This window comes from Gavia stellata, chromosome 7 (genome assembly GCF_030936135.1).
Source record: "Gavia stellata isolate bGavSte3 chromosome 7, bGavSte3.hap2, whole genome shotgun sequence".
Classification (NCBI taxonomy): domain Eukaryota; kingdom Metazoa; phylum Chordata; class Aves; order Gaviiformes; family Gaviidae; genus Gavia; species Gavia stellata.
Genome location: NC_082600.1, coordinates 25,702,263 through 25,726,871, shown reverse-complemented (window position 1 = coordinate 25,726,871; position 24,609 = coordinate 25,702,263). Strand labels below are relative to the sequence as shown.

Below are 24,609 nucleotides of genomic sequence, written 5' to 3'. Positions count from 1 at the left end.
CAGGGCTCAGCATCCAGCACAGCAAGGACCTTGTTGCAGAGGATAAAGGCACGTTAGGCATGTTATATACACAGTAGTAACTGGTGACTGCCCCGCCAGGGAAAGTGATTTTTCTCTGTGCTGCTTTTCCTGCAGAGCAGAGCTCACCCTCCTCCCCCTGGCTTGGGCTCCATGCAATGATGTTTTTGATGTTGCAGAAGACCGGTGGGAATCTCAGAGCATCCTTCACTGAGAGAAGCCATCTGCTCCCCCCCAGGCAAGGGCCAGCAATGGCGCCAGGCAGCTGTGGAGCAGAGCCCCATGCTGGCATAGCAGATAACCCTTGACAGATGTGCAGCCAGCACAAAGCAAAAGGAGCAAGAGAGAAGGAGAGAAAACAGCTGGAAATAGCAAGAGCTTGGAAGTGGTCATGATTTATGCAGCAAATTAATGGCAACAAAAAGTTGCAATCCCTGGAAAGCTTTGCAAATCCCCCTGCTATCATTAGCTGTTGGCTCTGGAGGTGGTTTGCCAAACCAGTTTTCCAGCTGGGATGATGCTGTTTTTTTTTTATTTTACCTGCTCCCATGCTCAACACCTGGTTAAAGCAGTGTGCTGGTGTAAGGTTGGCTGGCACCCAGCTCTGGCCAGGCTGAGCATGGAATAACACCTGGGGTCAGGGCTGAGGCACAAGCAATGCATTTGCTTCTCAGCACTGACCCTGATGGTCTTCTCGTAAGCGGCTTCCTTCCCTGTGATCAGAACTTCACATATCCCATGACTGTGGCAATGAGTGCTGGATAGCCTCTGTTAGCTGCGATTCTTGCAGCCAGACACCATCAAGTGCAAATGCTAAGGGAAGGAAGCAAAGCCACCGGGGTCTTTGCAGTACAGCTGGGACTGGGGACCCCAGACACGTAGCATTCAACATAGTGTCATCCCTCTCAACCAAAACAAATAGCAACATATGCTTCAGTCCCAACTGAATGACATCAGCAACAAATACATATGTACATAAAGTGCTTTATTGCAGCATCAGAATAAAGATTTCTCCTCTATGAAATTTTGTAGGAATAAAAAGTATTTCATATATATTATATATAAAAAAACACAATAAACTTAAGGAGTGGAAGCTTGGAGATTCATCACTTAAATAGCAGTGGGCTGGACAGACTCTTTGATAGGATACAAAAATAAACGCTTGCTTTATGTCCACTTTTCTCATAGTGCCCCGCAAAGCCTCCCGGTATATAAGGTGCTTGTGTGAGGAACAACACTTCTTCTTGTTTCTCATGCTCCAGTTCATGCCTGTATCATCCAAACCACAGAGGCAGCGAGGCAGAACAGCCACTTGGGTTTCAACCAGCTTTTAGTGGGGGGCTTAATGCAAGAAACTCTTCTACTTGCCCTTGGACGGGAACTCCATTTATTACAGGAATTATGGTTCCTTTTTTTGGGGTTAGACTGATTGATATACCCAGTATAAAGAGGAGAAGGGTGTAAATCCTGGGTAACAGTCCTTATTATAAGAACACTTCCTCAGAGAGCAGCCAGTCTAACAAATTGGCTGAGCTATTGTAAGTATCCTTCAAGAAAGGCTGTTTGCAGAGGTCCTGCTTCCATGCATGGGTCCAATGCTGGACTCTAGGCACATTTAAAGGGAGGTTGTTTTAAAGAAGTCTGTCCTCTGATGGTAAATAAGCTCCTCTGCGATTCTGATGTTAATGATGACATATGATATGGGAGAGGAAATACAAAGATGCAAATGACAGAAGATAATAAGCTCATCCTTCCATGGCCTCAGCCACTCAGTTTGTCTGCTTTCCATACAAATGCCTCCGTGTCTGTTGCTGAGCCTCTCTATACATGTCCCAGGCTCCCAGAACCAAGCCACCAGATCACTGCAACCCCCTCTTGACCACCTCTTTATGACCTACGTCTTTACCAGGAACTAGTGAGCAAATGACTGAGCAAATGACCATTTGGGCTAGGGAACATGTAATGGTCATGAAAATTTACCAGGGTCTGGGTGTCCATCCATGCTTATTTGGTTGTGTCTTCCTTCTCACCCTTTACATAATACTGGTCATCTCAGACTTGCATGCCTGTTGGGAAATGGACAGTGTCTGCCTGTGTTTTGACAGCACCCATAACTGGAGTCTGGGGATATGAGTGTGGAATAGTTAAATAAGAATAATTCAGTGATAACTTCATTAATACTTTTGTTTTACCAGCAATGAAGTCTTAGGTACTGATGACCAAGAATGCAATATTCTATCAGTAACCAAGACAAAAGGATCAATATACACTCAACATATATAAGACCTTCCCGAAAGACTCCCCAAAGAGCTATCAGATTGTTGATACTCATTGGCCCTGGAAAAAGCTACTGCAAAAAGGACAGACCTAGCACAGGACAGTCAACCAAGGACCTCTGCACCCAGACAGATGTTTTTTTGTCCAACAGTGTCCTGCAGAAAAACATGGAGTAGCCAACAGCCTTGGGTGAAACCTCTAGTCTAGAAATTACTCCATTCTTCTTTACGTATGCTTGACTAGCTCTTATTTCCTCTGATGCATAAAATTTGCTAAATAAAATCTATGAACAGCTTCTGTCAGGTTTAGTGACTGAATGTCCAGGGATAAAGGTGCTCAGCCTAGTTTCGCTGCTAGAAACTTGGGAGCGAGCCTGGGGAGCACAGGGTATGCCCACAACTTGCTTTCTCTGGGCTGCCTCTCGCTGGGGACCTGGGCAGACTCAGCATGGAGCAGGGCCTGAGGCCAGCAGCAGACCAGAGAGGGGCAACGTTAGGTGCTCCCAGCAGCACCTGACTTGTTCCCATCCCCATGGAGAACTTGGCTCGCTGCTTTTTGCTCCTCTCCAGCAATGGCACAAGAGGCGGCCGAGCTGACTCCTGCCCCTGGCAGGGCTGTGGGTGGGAAACGCAGGACTTTCTGCTGGGCTGTGTCATGTGTGGTCCCGAGCACTGAAACCCGCTGCAGGGCTGGTGGGGAGCTGAGATGCGGAGGCGGGCTGGCGGTGGGACTTCCATGGGTGCTGCCACCCTGCTCCCCCAAGCATTGAGGCAGAGGGGCCGAAATGCACACAGGTGGTGCACGTCCCCGTGCTGACCTCCTCTCAGGTCCACCTGTGTCTGGCTTTGGCACCCAGCGTTCCCTTTTGCAGCCAAAACCGTGGTGGCAAGGCAATCTTGCCAAGGGAGCCCAGGCGGCCAGTCTCCTCCGGCTCCACACCCCCCCGACCCATGAAACTCGGCTAAGCCTCTCCCTGCTCCTTCCCAACCACACATGCAAAAGTCCAAGAGGGGAGGCCCCGCTCTGTACGCATGGCTGGGACAGCCCTGCCCCTCCCTAGGAGGACCCACCCCAGTTTCAGAAGTAGACCAGCGTGAGCCAGGGAAGGTGTACAGGCCAGAGCAGGCAGCTCTGCCTGCAGCAGGCCAGCTCCTCAGATGCAGCATGAAGCCAGCAGGAGCTGAGGCCATTTCACCCTGCAGAGGCTCATAGCGAATAAAAGCAGAAAGGAGCAGCCCCCTGTTCCCTTTACACCTCTCATCCCCTGCGGCTCCCTGCATGCCAGCCCAGGCACCCTGGGGTGCGGGACTGCCCTGGGTGGCAGGGCAGGGATCACGCCGCAATAACCTCTGGCGCCCTCAGAAATCCAAGGGGGGCCAAGGCACCCGTCTGCGGGGACGAGACGAACGGCACATCCCCCCCACTCTGCTCGGAGCCCATGAGTAGGGCCGGGGCTTCACCAGGCTGGGCCGGGGTGGGAGCTGGCGGTGGCCATGGCTCCTCTGAGCGTGGCTGCGGCTAGTACTCCTTGGCCTCCTGCAGCTGGGAGAGGTACTCCTCCTCGGCGGGGTTGTCAGCACACCGTCGCCCATTGTTGGGGGGCCGGACGGCATGGTAGCGGCTCCAGTCACCCTTGCAGAGGATCCAGGGCAGCATGTCCACCTTGTAGTGGAGCTCCGGGGAGAACTCGGTGCTGATGAGGTTGGGGACGCCGGCCCCCTTGCCGCGGGTGATGAGGCGGGTATGCTCGTCGTAGCAGCAGTGCTGGGCAGCCAGGGTGGTGCTGTCGAGGGAGAGCATGGAGCGCAGGCAGAAGCGCGCCGTCGGCTTGTAGATGTCCAGGCGCTCCTTGGGGCCGCTGGCGTCCCGCCATCGGAAGCTCTTGCCCTGCCGCTCATCCCGCAGATTGACGGCACTGTAGACGGCCTCCAGCGGGTAGGAGCAGGGGCAGCTGGGCAGGTCCGTCAGCACCTTGCCCAGGTACTTGGTGAGGAAGTCGCTCTTGCAGTTCAGCCACTTCTCACAGCTGTCCACCTCTGGGGGGGAGGACACCAAAAGAGTGAGGGCACACGTAGCCTGCACCGCACTTTAACCAGCTGCCATTTGCCCATGGCCTTGCCAGCACCACCAGTGGAGCCTGCAACTGCCGGGCAGGAGCAGCCAGGCCCCTGGGACGAGTTGGAACCAGGCTCCATCTCCAAGGCAGTGACAGAGGGAAGGGGTTTTCTCCTGGGGTAGAGCTGCCCCTCACGGGGGCTCTGCCCAGGGCATCCACTGCTATAGGGGCTGGGCTGACAGTGTCCCCCCATGGGAGAGGGCATGTGTCAGGCTGGCCTCAGCCACTGCACTGTAAAGCAGGACCGTGTTGTACCAGGGCTGTGGGAGGAACTGGGTTTCCCAGCATGACTGCCGAAGCCTGCATGTGGCAGGGGTTTGGGTGACTTGGATCTGGACACCAGATGCAGAAGCCCTTGGCAAAGCCTTCCCCACCAGCCAGCTACACCCCTGTGGGGTCTGGCAGCTGAAGCCCCCAGTGCAAGTCAGAGGCAGAGGCTGACCTGAGTTGAACAGCTCTGTGGTGTTGTCACTTTTGAAAGGCGTCTCCTCTGTGGGGAATACCATTTCTCCCTCTGCTCCTTGAGGAGGGAAAAAAAACACAACAAAGAGCCAGGTTGAACAGGAGGAGGAGTGGTGGGTTTTTTTCACTCTGTAAGGGCACCAGACACCATCCACCTTCCACCCCTCTCCTGCCACTGATTCGGCAACACGGCCCTGTGCCTGGAAGGAAGGGCCAGCAGCAAGACATGCAGGACAGACCTGCGCAAGGGCTGTGGGTTATGCAAATCCCAGCAGATGGAGCCAGCTCTCAGTATGCCTCAGGAGAGGATTTCAAGCCCCCAGTGTGAGAGAGGTGCAAGGAGTCGCACACCGAGCTGGATGCCAGCTCTGTCACCCTTGGGCAGCGCATAACTGCCTGGGGAGCCATGAAGCCCCATCAGAACTTCTTCGTGGAAACAAACCTCTGTGGTCATTAGCCCAGATCACGTTAAACATAACTAGTTCTTGAAGCATAAGCAATGCCCAGCCTGCAGCAGCGGGGGACCAGCCCAGATCGGGGTCACAGAGTGCCCAAGCACTGGTATAGCTGAGGGCTCACCAGGGCAGCGTGGCAGGTCACAGGTCCTCGACTCCGTTGCTGTGCAGGCGTAGCCACAAGACCGGGTCCTCTTCTGGTTGCCACTGCCACAGGTGATGCTGCAAGGGGACCACGGGCTCCACTCCTCCTCATCTTCATAGTCTGTGTACGGCAGGGGAGAGGCAGAGAGTGGTGGACCTCAGCAAAGCCTCAGCAGGAGGGGAGCCAGAAGCCACCTGGGACCTGCCTCAGCTCTGCCCTGTCCCTGGGATGCCCTTTACAGGGACTCAGGGCCAGTGCTGCCTGGGGCACACGGAGGTGCCCGGCCATGTGATGCAAAGGGCCAACCCTGTCCTTGCTGGCAACCCCGGGGAAGCAGCCCTCGAGCAAAGGTTCTCATTCTCACAGCTTTGCTCATGGTCGTACTGACCCAGACAAGCATCACTGCCCATCCCCACCCTCACCGAACCTGCCCGATGCGCTGGTCGTGATGCTGAAGCAACATGTTGCTAAAGCAAAGGTTGACTGGTTTTGGGCTCGTGGCCAGAAAGCTGCAGGAGGGAGCTGCTGTGGTGCCCTGGCCTGTCTGCCCACTGGCACCTGCCATCTAGTCCTCTGCAGCTCCTCTCCTGGAGGCTGCCCAGGTCTATGGCAAAGGCTTCTGGCACTGGTGTCACCGCAGGGACCGGAGTTGATGGCAGCAGCACTCGCCATTAAACATCTACACTGTATTTCTCACCTGAGCATGCCTTCACTAGAGTCCACGCTCCAGTCTGATTACGTGCAAGGGCAATTCCCACTGGGACGCTGGCGTATCTGACCACTGGCAGCCCCAGCTGGGTGCTGGCTTTGCTCCTCGGCATGCTTGCTTATTTTTTACGTAGGATCCGAGCATCAGCGTGCTGCGATCCCCAGTGCAGGGCTGCTCCCCCTGCAGCAGGTCAGGCAGGGCAGGGGAGGGCAGTGCCAGTCTGCGGGGCAGCTGTGCACGCCCAGGAGGACTCACCGTAATTATATTTTTCCTTAAAGATCCAGTTCTTCTGCCTGGGCCACTGCTGGTCCCAGTCACCTCCCACTCCACTGAGCATGGACTCCTCCTCATACTCTGCTGTGTAATCTTCCTCCTCCTCCTCCTCCTCTTCTTCCTCTCTGTCCCCTACATCCAGGTTGTCATCCTCTGCCTCCTCCTCCTCTTTCTCCTCGTCCTCCTCCTCCTCAGTGGGGTCGGTGTATTCCCAGAAGAGGGGCCAGAAGAGGTCTTTGTGTGACAGCCACTCAGAGGATGTCAGGGACCAGTCATTGCTTGTCTCCTTCAACAAGTCCATCTCCATCTCGGCTTGAGGGTCATCCACCACTTCGATGGTCACCTGGAGGCCAGATATGAGGCAGGGCAGTGAGCCCAGGCACAGCCCTGGGACAGACCTACCAGCCCATGCGCTGGCTCCCAGCCTGAGAGGCCAGAGATGCTTTGGGCTACGGACCACATGATGAGCGCAAGAGGTCTTGCCTCATCCAGAGGGACTGAGCAGGGGCAGAGCGAGAGGTGCAGGGGGGCTGGTGGTCACCCACAGGGACCAACACCACCCTCAGAAATTGAGAGGTCATCCCCACAGGAGTGTTTACTCCTGCTCTACGGAGAGGGTCTGGGGCAGGGAGGGGTGGGGCAAGAAAAGACTATAAGCAAATTCCTCTGGCAAGGATCTTGTCTGTACCAGCTATTTGCATCTGGTAGTAACCAAGCAGACAGACAGCAGCGGCCACACGGACCCTGCTCATGAGATCTTTCCTCTTAGAGCACCAAATGAGGTTGGGAAGCCCATGAGGAGCTCGCCCGCATCCCCCTGCAGCCCGCTCAGACCTATTCCCCACCTGGATGTTGGGGTTCTGGGCGCTCAGGTCCACGTTGGCCAGCCCTGGCAAGCTCTGCAGGTCCAGCACGAAGGGCAGGCTCTCCTCCCGGCCAGAGCTGCCGGGCTGGGGCACCGCTGGGCTCCTGGCAGCTTGCTGAGCCACCCCGCGGCGTCTGTGCCGCCGTGGGCCAGCCTGCCCGCTCTGCCTCAGCCCCCGTGCCTTGCTCCACAGCGGCAGCTCCTCGTCCCCCACCAAACGGGGGTTGGATGAGGCAGAGACCTGGAGAGGGAAGAGGCAGTGAGGACATCTCCCGAGGGTGGCTGTGCAGGGAGCAAACAGCTGCCCAGCAAAAGGGGGTCTGGTCTCCTGCGCCAAAGGGTACCTCCACCCCATCTTATTGCAGTATCAGGGCAGCAATTAACATATTAATTAATCAAGTTAATACCCAGTGGCCTGTGCTGTGCCAGGGCTTGGCCCCACTGCATCTGAACAACCTATAGGTCTACTCAGGCTGGTGCTTCCCATCCCCGCGACCACCCTCTCTGCACTCCCCTGCTGTCCCATTGCCCATCTTGCTTGGCTTTCCGCTTCTCGCTCTCCCTTTTTGGCCATCGCTTGGTCCCTGGAGATGGGTAATGGCAAGGGCTGCTTCTGGTCACAGAGTTACCAGAGCTCACATTTAATAATTTTATATGTTTATATAAAAAGCTTATAACAAGGGCTTTATGACAAGGGGGAAAACCTCACCCAAACGAATTGTTCTGTGATGTCGGTATTAGAGCAGATGACTTCAAGTAACACAGGTATAATTGAGATTTCAGAAGCTGCCCAAAGGTTACCATAAGGAGGGAAAGAAACTGCTGGCAGATATAACCCAGCCACCTTTACCTCCTTGGGAAAGGGAAGATGCCCAGCCCAACAGGACAAGAAAATTTACTTGCCCGTGCTTCCAATGGCTCTAACTGCTGCTGCCGCTGTGGTGGCATGTGGTGCTTTGCAGCCAGCGCTGCCCAGGAGGTGCAGGCGGAGTGGGCAGGGAGCGGGCAGGGAGCCTCGCCAGGGTGGCAGTGTCACCCGGCCGGCGGCGCGGGGAGGTGGCCAATGAACCCTGCCAAGCGGCCGGGCTCGCACCGAGTTCCCGTGTTCCTCGTCCCCGCGCTCGCGCGTGCCAGCATCAAAAAGCGTGAATCAAAGGGCCAGCAGGCTCCAGTGCACCCAAGAAACCGGAGATGGGAACAACTGGCAAAGCCCCCCCGTGGCATGGGCCGTCCCCGGGAAGGTCTGCGGGGCCCCGCAGCTCAAGGCTGGGAGCGGAGGTGCCCAAAACCGCAGCAGCATCTCCACCAGCGGCTGCCTATTTCTGGCTGCCCGTCTGAAACCTGCTTTTGTTCCCAAGCTCTCGCCCTTCGCGCCAGCCCAGCCGAGAGTCAAGAGTCGCAGGATTAACGAAGAGAGCGGCGTGCCCCCTCCCCACGGGGGGATGAAGAGAGGCATTTCTACCTGCAATTAGAGCCAGATGGTTTGGGGAAGGACTCCCCTCCCTTTCATCCTGATCACTGGAGCACTTCAAAGGAAGCTGGAGCCTGGCCAGGCTCTCATGAGCACACACAGCCTGTCCCCAGCCCTGTGCCCGCACATCAAAGCCTGCCAGCCCCCTCCCCGTCCCCGGGGGAGGGAAAAGAGCAGCAGGGATGCTGCTGGTCCCTTGGCTGCTGCCCAGAGCGGGCTGCTGGATGTGGGGAAGGGCCGCTGACAGACTTTACCAGATGGGCCTGGAGGAGAGAGGGCTGCGGGAGGAGGGAGCCTGTGCTGCCCGATGAGAGCATTTGGGGCTCACCTCTCTCCCTGGCCGGGACGGCTCCTGTGGCACTGCTGGTAGCAAACATGGGCACAGACAGACCCCTCTGCCTGCAGCTTCCTCTCCCAGCTCCCTCTGTCCCCGTCCAAAACCACAATGGTTTTGGGAAGGACCCATGCGAAGGATGCCCTGCTCTGCCCCAGCCTGTCTCCCTGTGCCTCAGCCCCTCGTCTTGTGCCCAGAGACTCCCTGGCAGGGAGCAAGGAGGAGCCCAGGGGGAGCAGAAACAGCAAGGGGGGGTGAGCAGGCAAACCTGGCTGTGTCCCGGTGCTGGCCACAAGACACCGGCCACCGGTGCTGGGTTTGCTGCCAGCTGCACGTGCCCAGTGCAACTCCTGCACAAAGGGCTGCCAACAGCCCTGTGAGGCTGGCCCTCCTGCCTAATTTGCAATGAGCTTATTGGGGCTGGGTAAGCTCATTTCACAGACAACCCAAATTTAATAGACACGGAAAGCGAGGTCTCCTCTAGCAACAAGATCCGAGCTCACCCAAGGACATCTGAGCAAGTGAGCCAGGAACAGACTCCAAGTCTCCAAACTTACACTCAGTGCCTAATTCAGATTTTACGCCCAAACAAGCTCAAGAAATTCAGAGAACTGTTCCCATAGGGAAAATATAAAATTGCGCCAGGGGAACTGGCTGCGAGCGTGTCGCAGTGCGAACAGAGCTCCCTTGGCTCCCAAATCCTCCGGAAGCACGAAGACCCCAGGGCTGTCCGCCCTGGATAGCCCAGAGTCCTTCAGCGATGGTCACTGCACTGTACCACCAAACCCTTCCCTTCTGCTAATGTCTGCATTGCTCTGAGGCTTTGCTGGCTTAAAATTTGACCCTGCATCAGAAGATGTCTGTCCTGAGCAAGGTCCTGCTCAGTGCCCTGCCCCAGCTATCAAGCCATGGATTTTGGCAAGGTCCTATGCAGCCCAGTGCTCCCTCTGGGTCACATCATGCATGGCACCACAATCCTGAAGGGTAGATGTGTCTTCTCCATGTCACCAAGGGGCTCCTGCCAGCCATGCAGGCAGTTGCCCTCAAGGGTTGCATTCCTGCCATGCGACACGCAGCCTCTCCTCTGCCCTGCCTAGGGAACAGCTGGATAAAGCCGTCAAGCCTGGAGCTAAGTTACTCAGCTAAGGGAAGAGAAGAGCTGGCCGGTCCAGAGCGAAAACTCTACTCCCCCACTCTCCACGGAGTGCAGAAGAAAGGCTGCAAACCGTTGAGGAGCTGGTTGTCAGCAGCTCCCTTCTCCTTCTGCTGCCAGGGAAGGACACTTGCCATCACACCACAGAAGCAGAGAGCGCAGTGCCGGGAAGCCATCAATATCTCACAGCTCAGCTCCAGCCTTCTCCTGAGACCAGCCAGCACCAAGCAAAGGAAAAAGCCAAAGGGGGAATTGCTGCAGCTCATCCTGCATACACTTGGGATATCCTGCCTGGCTGGGAATACGGGTTTCCAGGGCAGGGGAAGGAGCTCATCAGCAATTCACCCCAGTGTTGTGCCTACTTTGTACATAACATGGGTGACAGGGTGTATGGAAAAGGAGTGGGGAAAGGCCACACATCATTTCTCTAGAGACTAAAGGCTGATATTTTCCCATTTCTAGTCCATACACCTCTATTAAAATTGCTCGTAAATCTGAAGATGGCCAAGAGAGCAGCTGCAAAACCACTCAAGGGATGGAAAGACTTTTCCAGTGAAAGACTTGTACAATTCAATTTGTTTGTCATGTTAAAAAGAGAAAGCAATGACTTGATTTCCCAGTTCTTTAAGGCAATAATCCATCAGGCAGCAGAGACTCTAATCCAGAACAGAAACACATAATAGGAACCAACGTGACCAAGTCAAAGCCAGACAAATTCAACTGAGGAATAAGAATGATGCCATAGGTGACTAACCACAGGAACAAACTAACCAGGAAAGTGGCAATATCTCTTGTGGAGACAGTCAAACCCATATCACTGGGCTCAACACATATATACCATATCTGCGCTAGGGAAGAAATTCAAGGTTCTAATGATTTCTTCTGGTTTTAAAATCTGTGATTTTGCTATGAACTTCTCTAAGACTCTGAACTAAACCTGGGTTAAGAAAGCAAACAACAGACATTCATGTGCTGCATCTCTTACATAAAAATTATTAGAGACATGAATCTCAGATCCTAGAGCAGTTTAAGGCCTGAAAACACCAACAGACTAGTTGTCTTTGTGCTGTACTGCCCTTTGGCAAATAGGGGCACCACTATGCTGCCACCACAACTACAGGTACTTACTTGTCCCTCCAGCACATTCCTCAGCATCTCTGTACGCACTGCAAGTTGCCAGTGAACCCACCAGCAGCGCTCTTTGTAACTACATACATTGCTGAGCAGAGCTGCTCTTCATCATGGGGTTAAACTCAAGCCAAGTACACTTGAGATAATTCCCCAGGGAACGAAGGGGCTTCTTGAGCCTGTGCATCAGCACAGTGGAGCAAGTCCCCAGCACAGGACAAGCTCTGAGGATGCAGCTTCCACCCACAGCTATCCCAAGCCAATTAGCAAGCGCATAAACTCGTTCAGCTTGAAGGAAAGAAACCTGTGCACATAAGAATCAGATCAGAGGCAACATTCAGGCTGTGCTTTGGGCTTGTTAACACTGCAGTGAAGAAAACGAGGTATCTGCTAGAGGCCGGTACTGAACTGGGCTATAATTACAAGGAATGGGGGGTTTTGTTGCTTAATCATTATCGCTTGTGTTAGTTTCCTTTGAACAGTTTTACCATGCTGTACTGAAACAAGAACCCACCAGAAGAACTATTGATCTTTTCCTGAATAGAGCTGAGTCTACACAAGCGTCTTCCTACTCTTTCCTCCAAGCTCTCTCCAACATTATTTTAAAATCTGTCCTGCATTTTGTTGCAAACTTGCCCACTTATGAATTAGCCAAGTACAAAATAGAAATCAGAACTTTTTTTTCTTTTTTTTTTTTTACCAAAAAACTTTTCCTTCCATATTCACTTAAATAAGCTGCAAAGATCTGGAGAAAGTTTTCCAAAAAATTTATCTTTGGACTGAAACTGGACAGGAACAACTACAGAGCAGGGTTTTATTATAAAGCTATGGAAGCAGAGGGACACTGGTTGGTTGCTTCAGAAGGAAGCCCAGCCTGTCTGGGGGCAGCTCTGGGGCTGTAGTTTGCAGAAAGGCTCAGGACAGTTTTTGCTGGTGGGAATGGAAGAAAGGGGAGGTTTTTCCAGTGCTAACAAGTAACACCGTTAAGTCTCTTTAAAATAAAGGAAGGTTGAACAGCAGGGTAATCAACAGGAACAAATGCAGCGTGCCACGCTGCCTCCCTCCCATAGTGCTGGGCATGCTCTCTCCTTGATGACCCCACCACAGACACTGCTCAAAAAAGGGCTTTTTTAGCCCAGCCGGCTGAGACTGCCTTAGCCTCCTGAGGGCTGTAGTTTGATCCTCCTGGCTCACAACCCATCCACTGGCACATAACCCATCCACCGGCAGAGTCTTTTAGCCAGATGGAAAATCCACTGGACGCACATCAGGCAAGTGACCTCTGCTACCCATCAGCTCATCACCTGCTTAACAGATTTCCCAGAACAGTGCCAAAGCACAGCATGCTTCTAGAGGTGTCAAGAGCTGGGTGGGTACCTACGAGAAAACGGGGTCTGTGAAGATGCCACCCAGTCCCTGTTACTGTCTGTAAGGCCTCCGGAGCCACAATCCCAACGATCAGACACAACACCTTTAGATTTACAGGCAGGTGGTTCAGCAGGAGCCATCACTCAGGGTTTTGACAGGTGAGCTCTGGAAGATTGGCCACAGGTAATTTAGGGCAGTGGACACCTCCAGCTGCCTCCCTCTTCTTCTGCCCCGGGTTACACTCCTGCCCCCAAAGGGGCTGTGGCATGAGTAAAGAGCAGGACCATGATCTCTCAACTGCTCTACTCACTGGTCCACCTCAAGATCAACTTGCACTTGAGTTCCATTTTTGGGTTTTTTGTTTTTTTTTTTTTTTAAATAAACAAGCATCTCCCTTTAGGTTTTGGGAGAGCTCTGCAAGTGCTCGTAGACCAGACAAAGCACTTGGTTATCGTGCTTGGTGGGCAGATTCTGTTTATGACGGACCAGCAGGAGCCGGCAGCAAACTGTGGGCTGTGCAGATAATTCTAACACCCTCATGATTATAATTTTCACACAGTTATCAAAATACTTTAGATCATATGGAATCACTCTCTTTTATAACTAGCTTCATCCCACTGTCTTGAGTAGGGAACTGCAGGAGGCAGCATCAAAGGCTTCCTCCTCTCTCATTTATTTTCATGTTTCACATTTATTTTCATGTCTCACAATTGCAACAACTGTAATCTCAAAACTCTTTCCAAGGTCGGTGACGTGGTTGCCCCAGAGGCAGAGCCAGCCCTGGAGCAGAAGACACTACAGCATGGAGAAGCAGCAGCACGCAACACCGTGAGCAGCAAGGACACGGCATAGTTTGTGCAAGACCGAAAACGGGGTGGTTGGCCAGGCTGCTGTCAGTGCTCCTCACCATGCGACTCCGTCGGCACAGCTCGGCCCCTCTCACCGCAGCCAGCTCTCCTGCGGGCACACCAATGAGTAACTTGCCAGTGGCATCTTCAGCCAACTCCCCAGGTCCTTTGTGACACAAGGAGGACAAATAGGAGCCCGGTGGCTTTTCACCTCTTGCCATGCTTGGCTGTTGCCCTCCTCAGTGTCACACGCAGGTGCTTCTCTACCATAAATACCTTCTCCCTCTTTAACATTGAGACAAATGCTGTAAACCTCCCATTTTGCAAACAAAGAAAATGACCTGCCCCAGGTCTCCCAGGTAGCCTGCGGCAAGGCCAGGAATAGTTGCAGGTCTCCCATGTTGTACTTGGAGAAGGCTCTCAGGAAGGTCCACCGCAGCTCAGTTTCTCCTCCCCACCTGCCCCCCAGGAGGGACTGCCCTGCCTCCCACATGGATGAACCACACAGGACTTGCAGTGGAGAAGCTGAGGCGTCTGGCTAGCACCACTGACATGTCCCAGCACAGCAGCCGGGGCTGTCCTCTCACTGGAGACTCTCCTCAAGTGCACAGGTCCAAGGGCCGACCCTTGACAGGTGGTGCTTGCTGCAAGGAGCCCAGGCGGTGGCAAGGCACCCATACCCGAGTAGGAAGGTACCCCTGAGACCTCTGCTGCAGCCAGGCCAGCTGGGAGCTGCTCAGATAGAGCACAGCAGTGGGTACAGGAGCAGGGCCCCTGCAGGGACTGCATGGAGAGGTGCCCCGGCGAGGTGAACAGGCACACATCCATACCCTCTGGTGCTCTCTGGCAAATGCTCCTGCTAGGGCACATGTTTTCTGTTAACATAGTTGAGCTGTAATACTCATAAGCTCTTAATGCATCGGACTGAGTTGCTGTTAACTTGTTCCAGCTCTAAACCCCATGTGCTTCAGTAACCATTAACTTGTTCCAGCTAATGATCCACATTTGTTAGCCTGCACACCGTAACCCGCAACTGCTCCAGCTGCTGCTTCCTTCCCTGCCGCAACCCAGGCAAAACTGCAAAAGGGAAAAAAAACCAAACATAGCAAAGCAAGTGCAGAAACAGGAGGGATCAGACCAACGCCAGCCTCCCCGTGCCCCCTCAGCCTGCTAGAAGAGGTTGCAGTGTAGGGGGACACAGGGCAGGTGGGAGCACAGGGGACACTCGCTCCCCTTATCCCACGTAGGGTGCACAGGCTGCCCCCTCCATGCAGGCAGCGGGGCAGGGAAGGCAGCTGACCAAACAGATGCAAACCCATCGGGGATCCCTTCAACAACAGACAAAATGGGCACATGAGCATCTCCATGCCCTGCACAGGAAGGGATCCAGACAGGGGTGCTGCATCTCGGCTTCCCGAAGGGGCAAAGCTGGGGTGACTCACAGCCAGCAGCCCCTGCCGCAGGTGCTTGGCTGCAGCTCCCCATCCTGGGGGTGGCACGGTTCCCCTCCCCAGCCCATGGCAGGATTTAATGACTCCTGCACATCAGGGTGGGTTGGAGAATGGGTCTTGGGGTAGGGAAACCTTCCTCTCCGGCTCCAGTCTGGGTCATTCATAACTCACTCATTCAAAGGCTACTGCTAAGTGCCTTACCAAAAAATAATTACTTTTTTCCCCCACCAGATGGGAGCCTGAGGCTTTCAGGGCTGCAGAGGCAAGTCCAAAGTCAGAGGAAAGCTAGGTCACATCCAAGTGGGGAGCCCCACTTCCCCAGCATCTTAGCCCCTAGTTGACCACTCCTCTTCCCTTTGGCCAGTCACTTCCCAGTGGGACCTCAGCTGTAAGCCCAGGAGCAGTCCCCAGGGTGGGCACAGATGCGCAATAGCCAAGCCGTAATCCTGGGTCGAGGGGAAGCCAAGCCGACCCTGAGACACACACAGCACCTCTGGGCAGCCCCACATCTCCTACACTGGAGGCACGAAGGGGGTCACCCTGCAGATGGTCCCCGGGAGAGAACTAGATGCTCCTCTAAGGGGGATCTTCGATTTTTAAGGAGCAGCCAGCTTAACCATGTAATACAACCACAGTGTCCCCGGAAGGGAAGGGGTGGGGGGGAACAGCGGACATGAAGACATCTGTACAACACCTTGTCTCGCTGGAGGTGTTGCATGGCACGGCACAGCTGGCCTCCCCTGGCATTTTGGCTGCTGTGGGAGTGGTTGCAGGTGAAGGGGAGGGCAGGGAGGGCAGCGGGAGGGAGCCCCGAAGTGGTGGGGAAGAGAGGACATCCCAGGGAAGCAAAGAGGTTCTGACCCCTCACTGGTGGGGCAACTCTGCAGCACCTCCGAGTCATCCCGCAAATACTATCCCCTTGCCTGGCGAGCACCTCAGGGCTCAGCTGCTGGGAAAGAGCCAGGGCTGGCTTGCTCACCCCCAGGCTCAGGCTGCAGGGGCTGGGATGGAGAACGGCTTGCCTGAAGGGCACCGTACCCATGCCATGCATCAACCTCCCTCTGCGCCCTATGTGATGGAGGCTTCCTTGGCTGGGGATGTGTTCCCAGCCCTGCCTCGCACCCCAAGCCCTGCACGCTAGATAAGGCCCTGCAGATCAGGCCAACTAACAGCTCCTAATCCAAGATAAACCCATGCCTCACCACCTCTTCCCTGCATGCACAGGCACTTCCAGGCCATCTGCAGCCGGGTCCCCGCTTCGTGCCCGTCCAGCGGCGCCAGGCATCAGCAGAAGGCAGCAATTTACTGCATTTTGTTCCCTTTGAAGCTGTATCCTTCCCCTGGAGACTAAACCAACCTGCAACCCAGGAGGCATCGGTGCCCTTCACGCCAAGAGCCACCTGGGACCGAGAGGCAGGTAGGTCACCATCTTTTTGGTGTCTTCATCTCGTAAGTATTGAGATGAAGCATATGTCTGGAACAGAAATATTTTCACACTGAAACACAGCTGCAATCTCTTCTTTGCTTCTTGTCTGCAAGCTCCGGTATTTTATACAAAACCTGAGCCTCTAGCTGACAACATTTGCTTTGGAGGAGCTGGACAGCATGGCCCACCTTGCTGTCATGACTGTTGCTCAGACTGTCCTCAGGCTTCCCTATGGGAAGCGTCTGGGCATCTTGTTTTGGGGATTATTCTGAGTGGAAGAATATTTATGGAAAACAGAAGATCCCTGGTTTGCACTCCCTACCCCTAAGACACTGACAAGAGGAAAGCAGGAATTAGTCCCCAGCACACTCCCTCTTATCACCTCGCTGGTCTTGGAGGAACCACAAGTGGAGGCAGGATGAGTCCCCCCGCCTGGCTGTCTTTAAAGAGAAGGTCTGCAAGAGCCGGACACTTTGGGAACCCAGAGAGAGGGCTGTGCAATGCCCTGTGGAGTGATTTATGCCTAATCTCTTCCCCTTACATGTGCCTTTTACAGGAATCCCTTTGATTGTGACAATGGGAATGCAGCAGACCTATTTGTGCAGTGAAAAGGGAAGAAGCCCCCTTGTTGGGCAGCTTCCCTACACCCGGCTCCCCTTTGTTTCTGCTCCTGCCTCAGCCCCAGGGTGGGAGGGTTTTCAACTCTGTTGACTAAGATAATTTGGCACTTCTCAAAAGGAAATTTGCTACAAAGGGCGAAGTACCTCCCTGCACACAAAGAGCCCCTTTCAGAGCGGAAGGATGCTTCAGTGCACGTTTTGTACCCACAAATCCGACCTCCGCCAAGGACAAAGCCAGGGACAAGAACGCTTAATTGCTGAAGAAATGAAAAGGTAAAAAGCACATCCGCAGGCAAAATGACTCTGCTACTGACACACCCCACAGTGGCCGCAGGGATCTGGCTGTGCAGGCAGCCAGCACCAACTCAGTTGCCCACTCGCACCCCAGCTGAGCCCTCCCAATGGGGCAGCAGCGGGGCGAGGTGCCCCCACGCAGGGCAGACATGGGTGACAACACCAGCTGGATATCCTCAGCAGGGCGAGATGGCTCTGGGGAAAGCGAGATCCTCTTCTCGGCCAGACAGCCTTGGGGGAGTCAAGAGGGACCAAGAGCTGGGGGTAGGCAGACAGGAGGCTCCCACAGAGCTCTGTGCCTGCACAGCCAGGAGCCACCGCTGGGCTCATGCCAGCCCATCACCCCAGTGGTGTCCCCAGGCAGTGTGTCGAGGCTATGTAAGGCCTCTCAAATGACAGGGCTACCCTGACTTACAGTCTCCTGACAAACTCCACTCAAGCCCAGCTGATGTTTCCCTTTAACGCTTTTTATCTAGTACAGCCACACCACGTTGCCTTGGAGCTCCTTTACTCTCCACTTGCTGGTATCTCCAGCCAGGCATCACGTCACTGCTACACATTTAATTCTCAAGCACTCCTCTGCACTCAGACTCCCTAAGCACAGGGCAGGTTGATTTAAATCAAGACTGCTACTGATGATTTTTAATCAGCAAGCAAAACATCTCGGTGTAGACCTTCAGTTTTAAACATCGTTTCCCATTGCTACTCTCTCTGCCTGATGTAACCAGTAAATAATACGTACTGTTGTTATTCGTTTCCTTATTTCTCAGGGGCCAGGAGCCAGTCATACCAGGTGCTGTACAAACCCACTGATTTGCAGCCAACTACAGCCCTTATGCTATGCTTGGTATTTCTTTTGCTGCCCTCCATTATCTCTTATTGCACATGATAGATTTTCTTTGCTCATAGCCTCAGAGCAGGGGAACTCCAACAGCAAGCTCCAGCCTGGATTCTCATCCTGCCCCTGTCCCAGCCCTGCAGTAACACCCTTCGGTGCCTCACGGACTTTACTGCCACTGCTCTTGGGCCCCTCTTGCAGAGTGGTTCCCTCCTGTGAAGGAGCACTCACCAAGCCCACCGGAGCTGGGCTGAGCGGCTTGGACTCTCCATAAAACACTACTGGCTTGCTCTGCCACACCCTGTCACCGCTGGGATGCTCACTACGAACACCCCCATCACCGTTACCACTGGTACTATTATTTCTATGCACAGTTATTGAAGTGGTTGTATCAGTTCACACAGATCTAATCACTTCTAACATTTACATTTTTAGCGTGTTAGAACATCAGCTATTTTCTATTTACTAGAAGAGCACTGGAACCGATTGGTATCAGTCGGAAAGAATCCAAACATCTCTTAACAATGCTCCAAGTCAATATTTTGAAAGCCAGTGAGTTTATCAAAATATATTTTGCATTTAAACCCCCTGACTTCATAAATAAACAATGCATTAAGCAATGTGATGAGCTGTCCCTTGTCTCCACAAGGGACACAAGCTTTTCCAAGTATTCAGTTACCCAAATTTGAAGAGCCACTGGCATGGGTCAGTGCTTGGACCTACCACATTTCTGCCCACGTCAGAGTGTGATGCATCCAACCTGCAAAAGCGCTTCTAAAAACCCTGCTGTACCCCTGCCTGTTCCTTCAGAGCCTATCTACCTTCCCAGACATCGCCAAAAAGCCTGTGAATGAGCAGGTATCTTCTCTCATTGGGTTTAAGTCACAGTTTGAAAAGAAAGTATTCTGCCTTTTCAACTTCCAGTCAAATAGACTGAAGAAATAGAAAATACTCTTGCTACATCTGTTGCTTATGCTGTGCTCAGTGTAACTCAGGCAAAGCTTTTCTGCACAGTATCACAGCTGACAAAATGTAAATGCAAGTGCTTGCTCCTTTGGTAATGGCTGGAAGTAACGGATCCTGACTGAGGTACAGGACTTTGGGACATACCGATAAGGCTATCGCCCGAAGACAAAGCATGTGTTCCCTCCATCCTTCCTGCAATTGCAAGACTTTCTAACTCAAGAATTTACTGAAAACCTTAACGTTTTTTTCTAAATTATTTTAGTATAGAAGTGCAACTCTGAGGCTCAGCACAGATTATAAAAATTCTCATTCAATTCTAAACTGAGGAAAAATGTTTGCTTTAAATAAAGATGTTAAAATAAAATAAGTCCATGTTATGTAATTTTTTAATGGTTTTGATTGTCTATCTGCTCTGCTCTGTCATTTCTATTTTTCTCCTCCCGGCCCCCTTCATTCTACCCACATCTGTAGGGCATTACCCATAGTGTAACGAATACTCCAGCTGTGGCTGCCCTGCTGCCATAGAGACAGGACCTATCAGTGCTGCAACAGGAACCATCTGTGCGTATAACCCAAAATCACTCTGGATATTTTTTTTTTTTTTAACCACCATACTGCTGCGCTTGTGCTCTCCGCTTTAGTTCAAACACACAGGCATGACTGCTCCAAATTCTCCCCCGCATGCACCAGAAACAGAGGATTTCCTCCCAAAATGCAGCTAGAAGACACATGCCAATACCTACCGCTTTCTCCCTGCCGCGTGAACTGTGCACCCAGTACCCCGAGGGATGCAGGGTGTGCACAGGAGCACCAACAGACCCCCAGAGGAATCCATTCTTCATCTTCCTCCTAACCTCCATCTGCAAACCTTTGCCTATAAACTTCTTGTATGTTTGTATTCCTGCAAGAAGCAAAGGTCCCAAGGACAGAGGCTGTGCTGTGTAAGTGCCGTATGTGATCTTTGGCTGGCTGCACAACGCTCACCATTCACAACCATTCACAAACTGGGACTGATAGCAGCTCACCCCGCTTCCTGATATATTTTAGATGTCAGATAAAAAGGAGCCAGAGATTGTGCCGCAGGGTCCCATGTTGGGGACCTGCACAAGCTTCCTAACATGCAGTTTGTCCCTATCCTATGCCCTCTGCCACAGGGCTGCAATACTTTCCTGGGTTTCAAGCATAAATCCCTACTCCCTCTGCAGCCGGAGCCTGAGCACACTCTGCCTGGCATTTTTCTGGTGAGTGAACTGGCATCTACGTCTATGCTTGAAGTTTCACTATCAAAGTACAGCACCATCATGGTATTACCAGTACTACAGCATGTGACATCCCCAGCAGTCCTGTTTGCATCTGCTCGGTCCACACTCCAGTCAAAGCCATTACCAGGCTCGACTGGTGGCACTTGGCTGGATGCAGCCCATGCCCTCTCTTGCCCGCTGGCCAGGCTTTCCGTGCGGCAGATTACTTCTTCACACTTGTTCCCTGGACTTCATGCTGGAATGGAGTTTAGTGCATCCGACAGGAGCTGCCAGCATGACTCCTCCACAGCGCTGTGTTTCGGCAGTAACTAGCAGTAAGGTATATTCCCATCACTTGGCACCTCCTCTGCCAGTCTGACGGACACTGCAGAGCAAACCTGCTGCTTCCCACACTGCCGTGTATCACCAGCAAGGGCTGAGCTGCTCTTCCCCTGTCCTGCCCAACCTCCTCCTATCGCCTTTTCCCACTTAATGCTCTCACCCACTTTTAGCAGTGGCATTCTTCAAAAGGGTGTTTTTTAAACACAGCTCTGCTGCCTGAACCACTTCTTCTCCAGAGAACAGCTTCAAGATGGAAACAGCTTGTTTTAACCGTTCAGTTGTCTGTATTTCTTATTCAAACCCTTCGCCCTGCCCTCCTGGTAGTTTGTTTCTTCCCCGTTCCCTTCCTGTCATCCCCATCAGGTCCCAGCAGTTGGTTCCCAGTCTGACCAGTCCCTCACTGCCTGGCTGAAATTTCCCCTTCCACGACCCGCAGTCCGGACCAGCGCTGCCCAGGACCCGGCTCTCAGAGGAGCGAGAGGCGCAGCCCCGGGGGTGCCGCAGCCGGTGGGGGCTCCCGAGGCCGCCTGGACGGGGGACGCTGGACGGGGCGGCGGCTGCCGGTGTGAGAGCAGAGCGTGACCACTCTGGAATCTGCCCCAGCGTCCTCCCAGCGGGAAGGAGAGATGGTGGCTGAAATCCGTCACCTCTTATTTTTGTAGTAGCGGAGTTCCGGAGTTCCTGGCAAGCCACCAACCACGCTAACTGCACTGCGGGTCGGGCTGTGGCCGGACTTCTCCCTCCCAGCAGGGATGTTGCCCCCTGGAGGCAACGGATCTTCCCGGGCACTGGGTCACGGCACTCGGCCCCGATCTCAAAGCACCTAAACCAGCCCCTTTCCTGCAGCATCTGCGCAATGCAAAGACCTGTGGCTACCCGAAAGTCCCGGAGGCCGGGAAAGGGCTCTGCCACTCGGCGAGTGAAGAAAGAGCCCAGAAGAAGGGGAGGCACGAAGCCCTGCTTCCCCCCGCCGTTGCTTTTCCACCCGGGGCCGCGGGGACACGTTTTGGATGCTGCTCCCTTCGGAGATGCACAACCGCCCCCGAGGGAGCCCCGACGACCGCCCAGGTGGCCGGCTGCCCTCCTCAGCCTTCCCGGGCACGGGAGAGGGTGCGGGGGCTGCGGAGGGCTCGCCTCAGCACCCTCCCGGCTCTCCATCCTTCCCCACAGGCTGCCTTACCTCCGCCAGCTTAGAGCTCCTCTCCTTCGGGCTGTTGCTGCGCTGTCTCCTCACGGGCAGCCCTCTGACGGCAGCCAGGAAAGTTGTCAGGAAGACGAAGCCGAGGACGAGCACGACTTGCCCTCTAATCAGAGGCATCTCTCCCTCCCTCTCGCCCCACCTCGCACGCCCAGGGCAGGCGGCCCGGCAGCACGCCCGCCCGCAATGCTACAAACCCTCTCCTTCCTCGAGAAAGCGAGAGGAGCAGGGAAAATTTTAAAAAAGAATAATCTATAAAGTATCGCAGGCGGGAAGTGCAGGCCCCCGCGGGTGCGGGCAGGGGCCGGTGCAGGGTCCGCCGGCCCGGGCCGCTCCGCTCCCTCTGATCTCTCTTGCAGTTTGCCGCGCACGTTTCGGTGTCGCTGCTCCCCCGGGCTCGGCTGCCGGTGCCACTGATGCTGAAGGGTAACTCTGAAAAGCTTCACAAGTGTGTGCGGGGGGGGAAGAGGGCTTCGCCTCCCCACCCCCCTTCCTAATCCTTTCGGCAATCTGATTTCTTTTCCTCCTCCCCCCGCCGACTCCCTCCCTGGTGCTGCCGCGGCTCTTCTTCAGGCCGGGCACCGCAGGGCGGGCGGCCGCTCCCCGCCGCTCGCCGGGGAGAGGGTCCTTCTCGCATGAAGCGCGGTCAAGCCCCTCCCGGGCGAGCGGCGCGGCAGCCGGTCCCGGGCACGGCCCCGCCGCGCCCCTGCCCCGCTCGGGGGCTGCCGGCGCTGCCAGACCTCCCCCCCGCTCCGCCCGGGCGCTGCCCCCTCCGGGGCGCCGCCGGCCGCTCCTCCCCTCCCGGCAGCTGCATGGCCTGGGCGGCCGCGACCCCCTCTAGCCGGAGGTGCCCCGCGGGGCGCTGCCCCTCCGGCCCGGCCCGGCCGGGCGCTCTTTGTTCCGCTCCCGGGCGGCAGCTCGCCTCGGCGGCGCCGGCGTTGCACAAGCCCCGCGGCACCGGGCACTTCCCTCCGGCGAAGCCGCGCCGCAGCGCCGGGGCAGCGCCCTCCCGGCGGGGCGGGGCGGCCGCGGGCGCCGGCGGCTCCGGCCCGGCCGCATGAGGCGGGGTGGATGGAGGCGCCCTGGATGGAGGGGCGGGAGCGGGGCCGCGGCCGGCGGGGCTGGGGCGGGGGGCTCAGCCGCATCGCTTCAAAACCTCCGGCCTCGCCCCCGGGGAGAAATGCTTTCGTACGCGGCGCGGGATTCCGCTTGCGAAGGCCGCCCCCCTCCCCTTTTCCGAGCGGGGGCCGCGGGCTGCAGCGCCGGGGCTGGGGCCGCTGCGCTGGAGAGCGGGGATGGGGCCACCGCCCCGCCCGGGCCAGCCCGTGGCGGGCAGAGGCAGGGCTCTGTGCTCCCCGCTGAAAGCTCTGGCTGTTCCTGAGCTGCGGGAGGAAGTTTCCATCACTCAAAAGTAAGTCTTTATTCTTTGATCTGCTCTCTCCTGCACCAGCAGCATCTTTCCTAGCCCCGAAAGCCCGTTGGAAATACCGTGTGGCTGTTTACTTGGGGTCTAGAGAGCGTCTTTTTCAGGATCTCCACAGGCATTCATCAGCCCATGAAGGAAATTATTATGAAGGCATTATTAGGGAAAGACAGTGAAAGGCAGTTGCCTTTCCTACTTGAGGAAAAGTGCCACTGCTGGAACAGACCCCAGGAAGGGACACCCATCAGGGAAAAAATGAAGTCCAACATTTCTACAGCAGCCTCAGCACAACCCCGCAAATCACCTGGGCCCATCTGTGCACCCACAGTTGAAAACAAGACCTGCACCTCCTTTTCAAATACTGACATCTGGTTTATGCAAACTTAGGGCTGAGATGAATGGAAGGAAATGTTTAAAACAAGGCACAGACTGCAAGACAGATGTGAGGTCAAGAATCCCATGCGAGATGGCTCAAGAAGCCCTTTCAAACGTCTCATTAGCAGCATGACAGCTGATAGCAGCCTGACACTCTAATAGCACCCAAGGGTAGCAGCCTGACTTCTGAGCAGAGCCAGCTTCACATGGCTAGCACAGAGCTATGGCGGGCACTTGCAGGAGTGCTGCACGTCAGGAACAGCAGTAACCTCTGCAGACCTGTCTCTCCACAACATAAGAAACTTCTCTAGGCTGTGCATCAGGGTTGTTGCTGTACGACAGACCCGAGACTGATAAGAAACAGCTAAGCATCCATCTCACATGCAAGATTTTCTGGCTCTGGAGTCCAAGGCTACAAGGGGACATTGATCGATCTGAGCGCTCAAAGAGGCTATGGTTTCACCCAGCCATGCCAGTATGAAACTCGTGTGGTGTTGTTTTGTTTGTTTGTTTTTTTTTTTTTTTTCTTTTTTTGGGGGGTGGGAGAGGGATTCGGAAGGAAGGGGAAGAGGGTTTGGTATCCCTAACAGTGGAAAAGCCTCATTAGCATTAAGAAAAAAACCCACAATATAGCATTTTTTTAAAGTCTTTATTATGCAGAACATAGAATATATTTGAATGTTTTTTTTTCCCAAGCAGTTTTTGCTCCAATGTTTTTTGTTTTTTTTTTTTAAACATGCATTGTTACCTTTTTAAAGCCAATGTACCATCCATTTATCTTTTCCCTGCCCACAGAGCATCCAACTTCATGTT

The 24,609-nt window shown here is 54.4% G+C and overlaps 1 protein-coding gene across 1 annotated transcript; it reads right to left on the bottom strand.

Moving 5' to 3' along the window:
- Positions 1-3,813: 3,813 nt before the first annotated feature.
- ISM2 (isthmin 2) lies at positions 3,814-22,118 on the bottom strand. Its single transcript, XM_059819901.1, has 6 exons — positions 21,981-22,118; positions 7,301-7,561; positions 6,438-6,798; positions 5,453-5,593; positions 4,854-4,931; positions 3,814-4,331 (listed from the first exon to the last, which is right to left on the bottom strand). Exons 1-6 carry the CDS (start codon positions 22,116-22,118, stop codon positions 3,814-3,816), a joined length of 1,497 nt encoding a protein of 498 aa, XP_059675884.1.
- Positions 22,119-24,609: the final 2,491 nt, after the last annotated feature.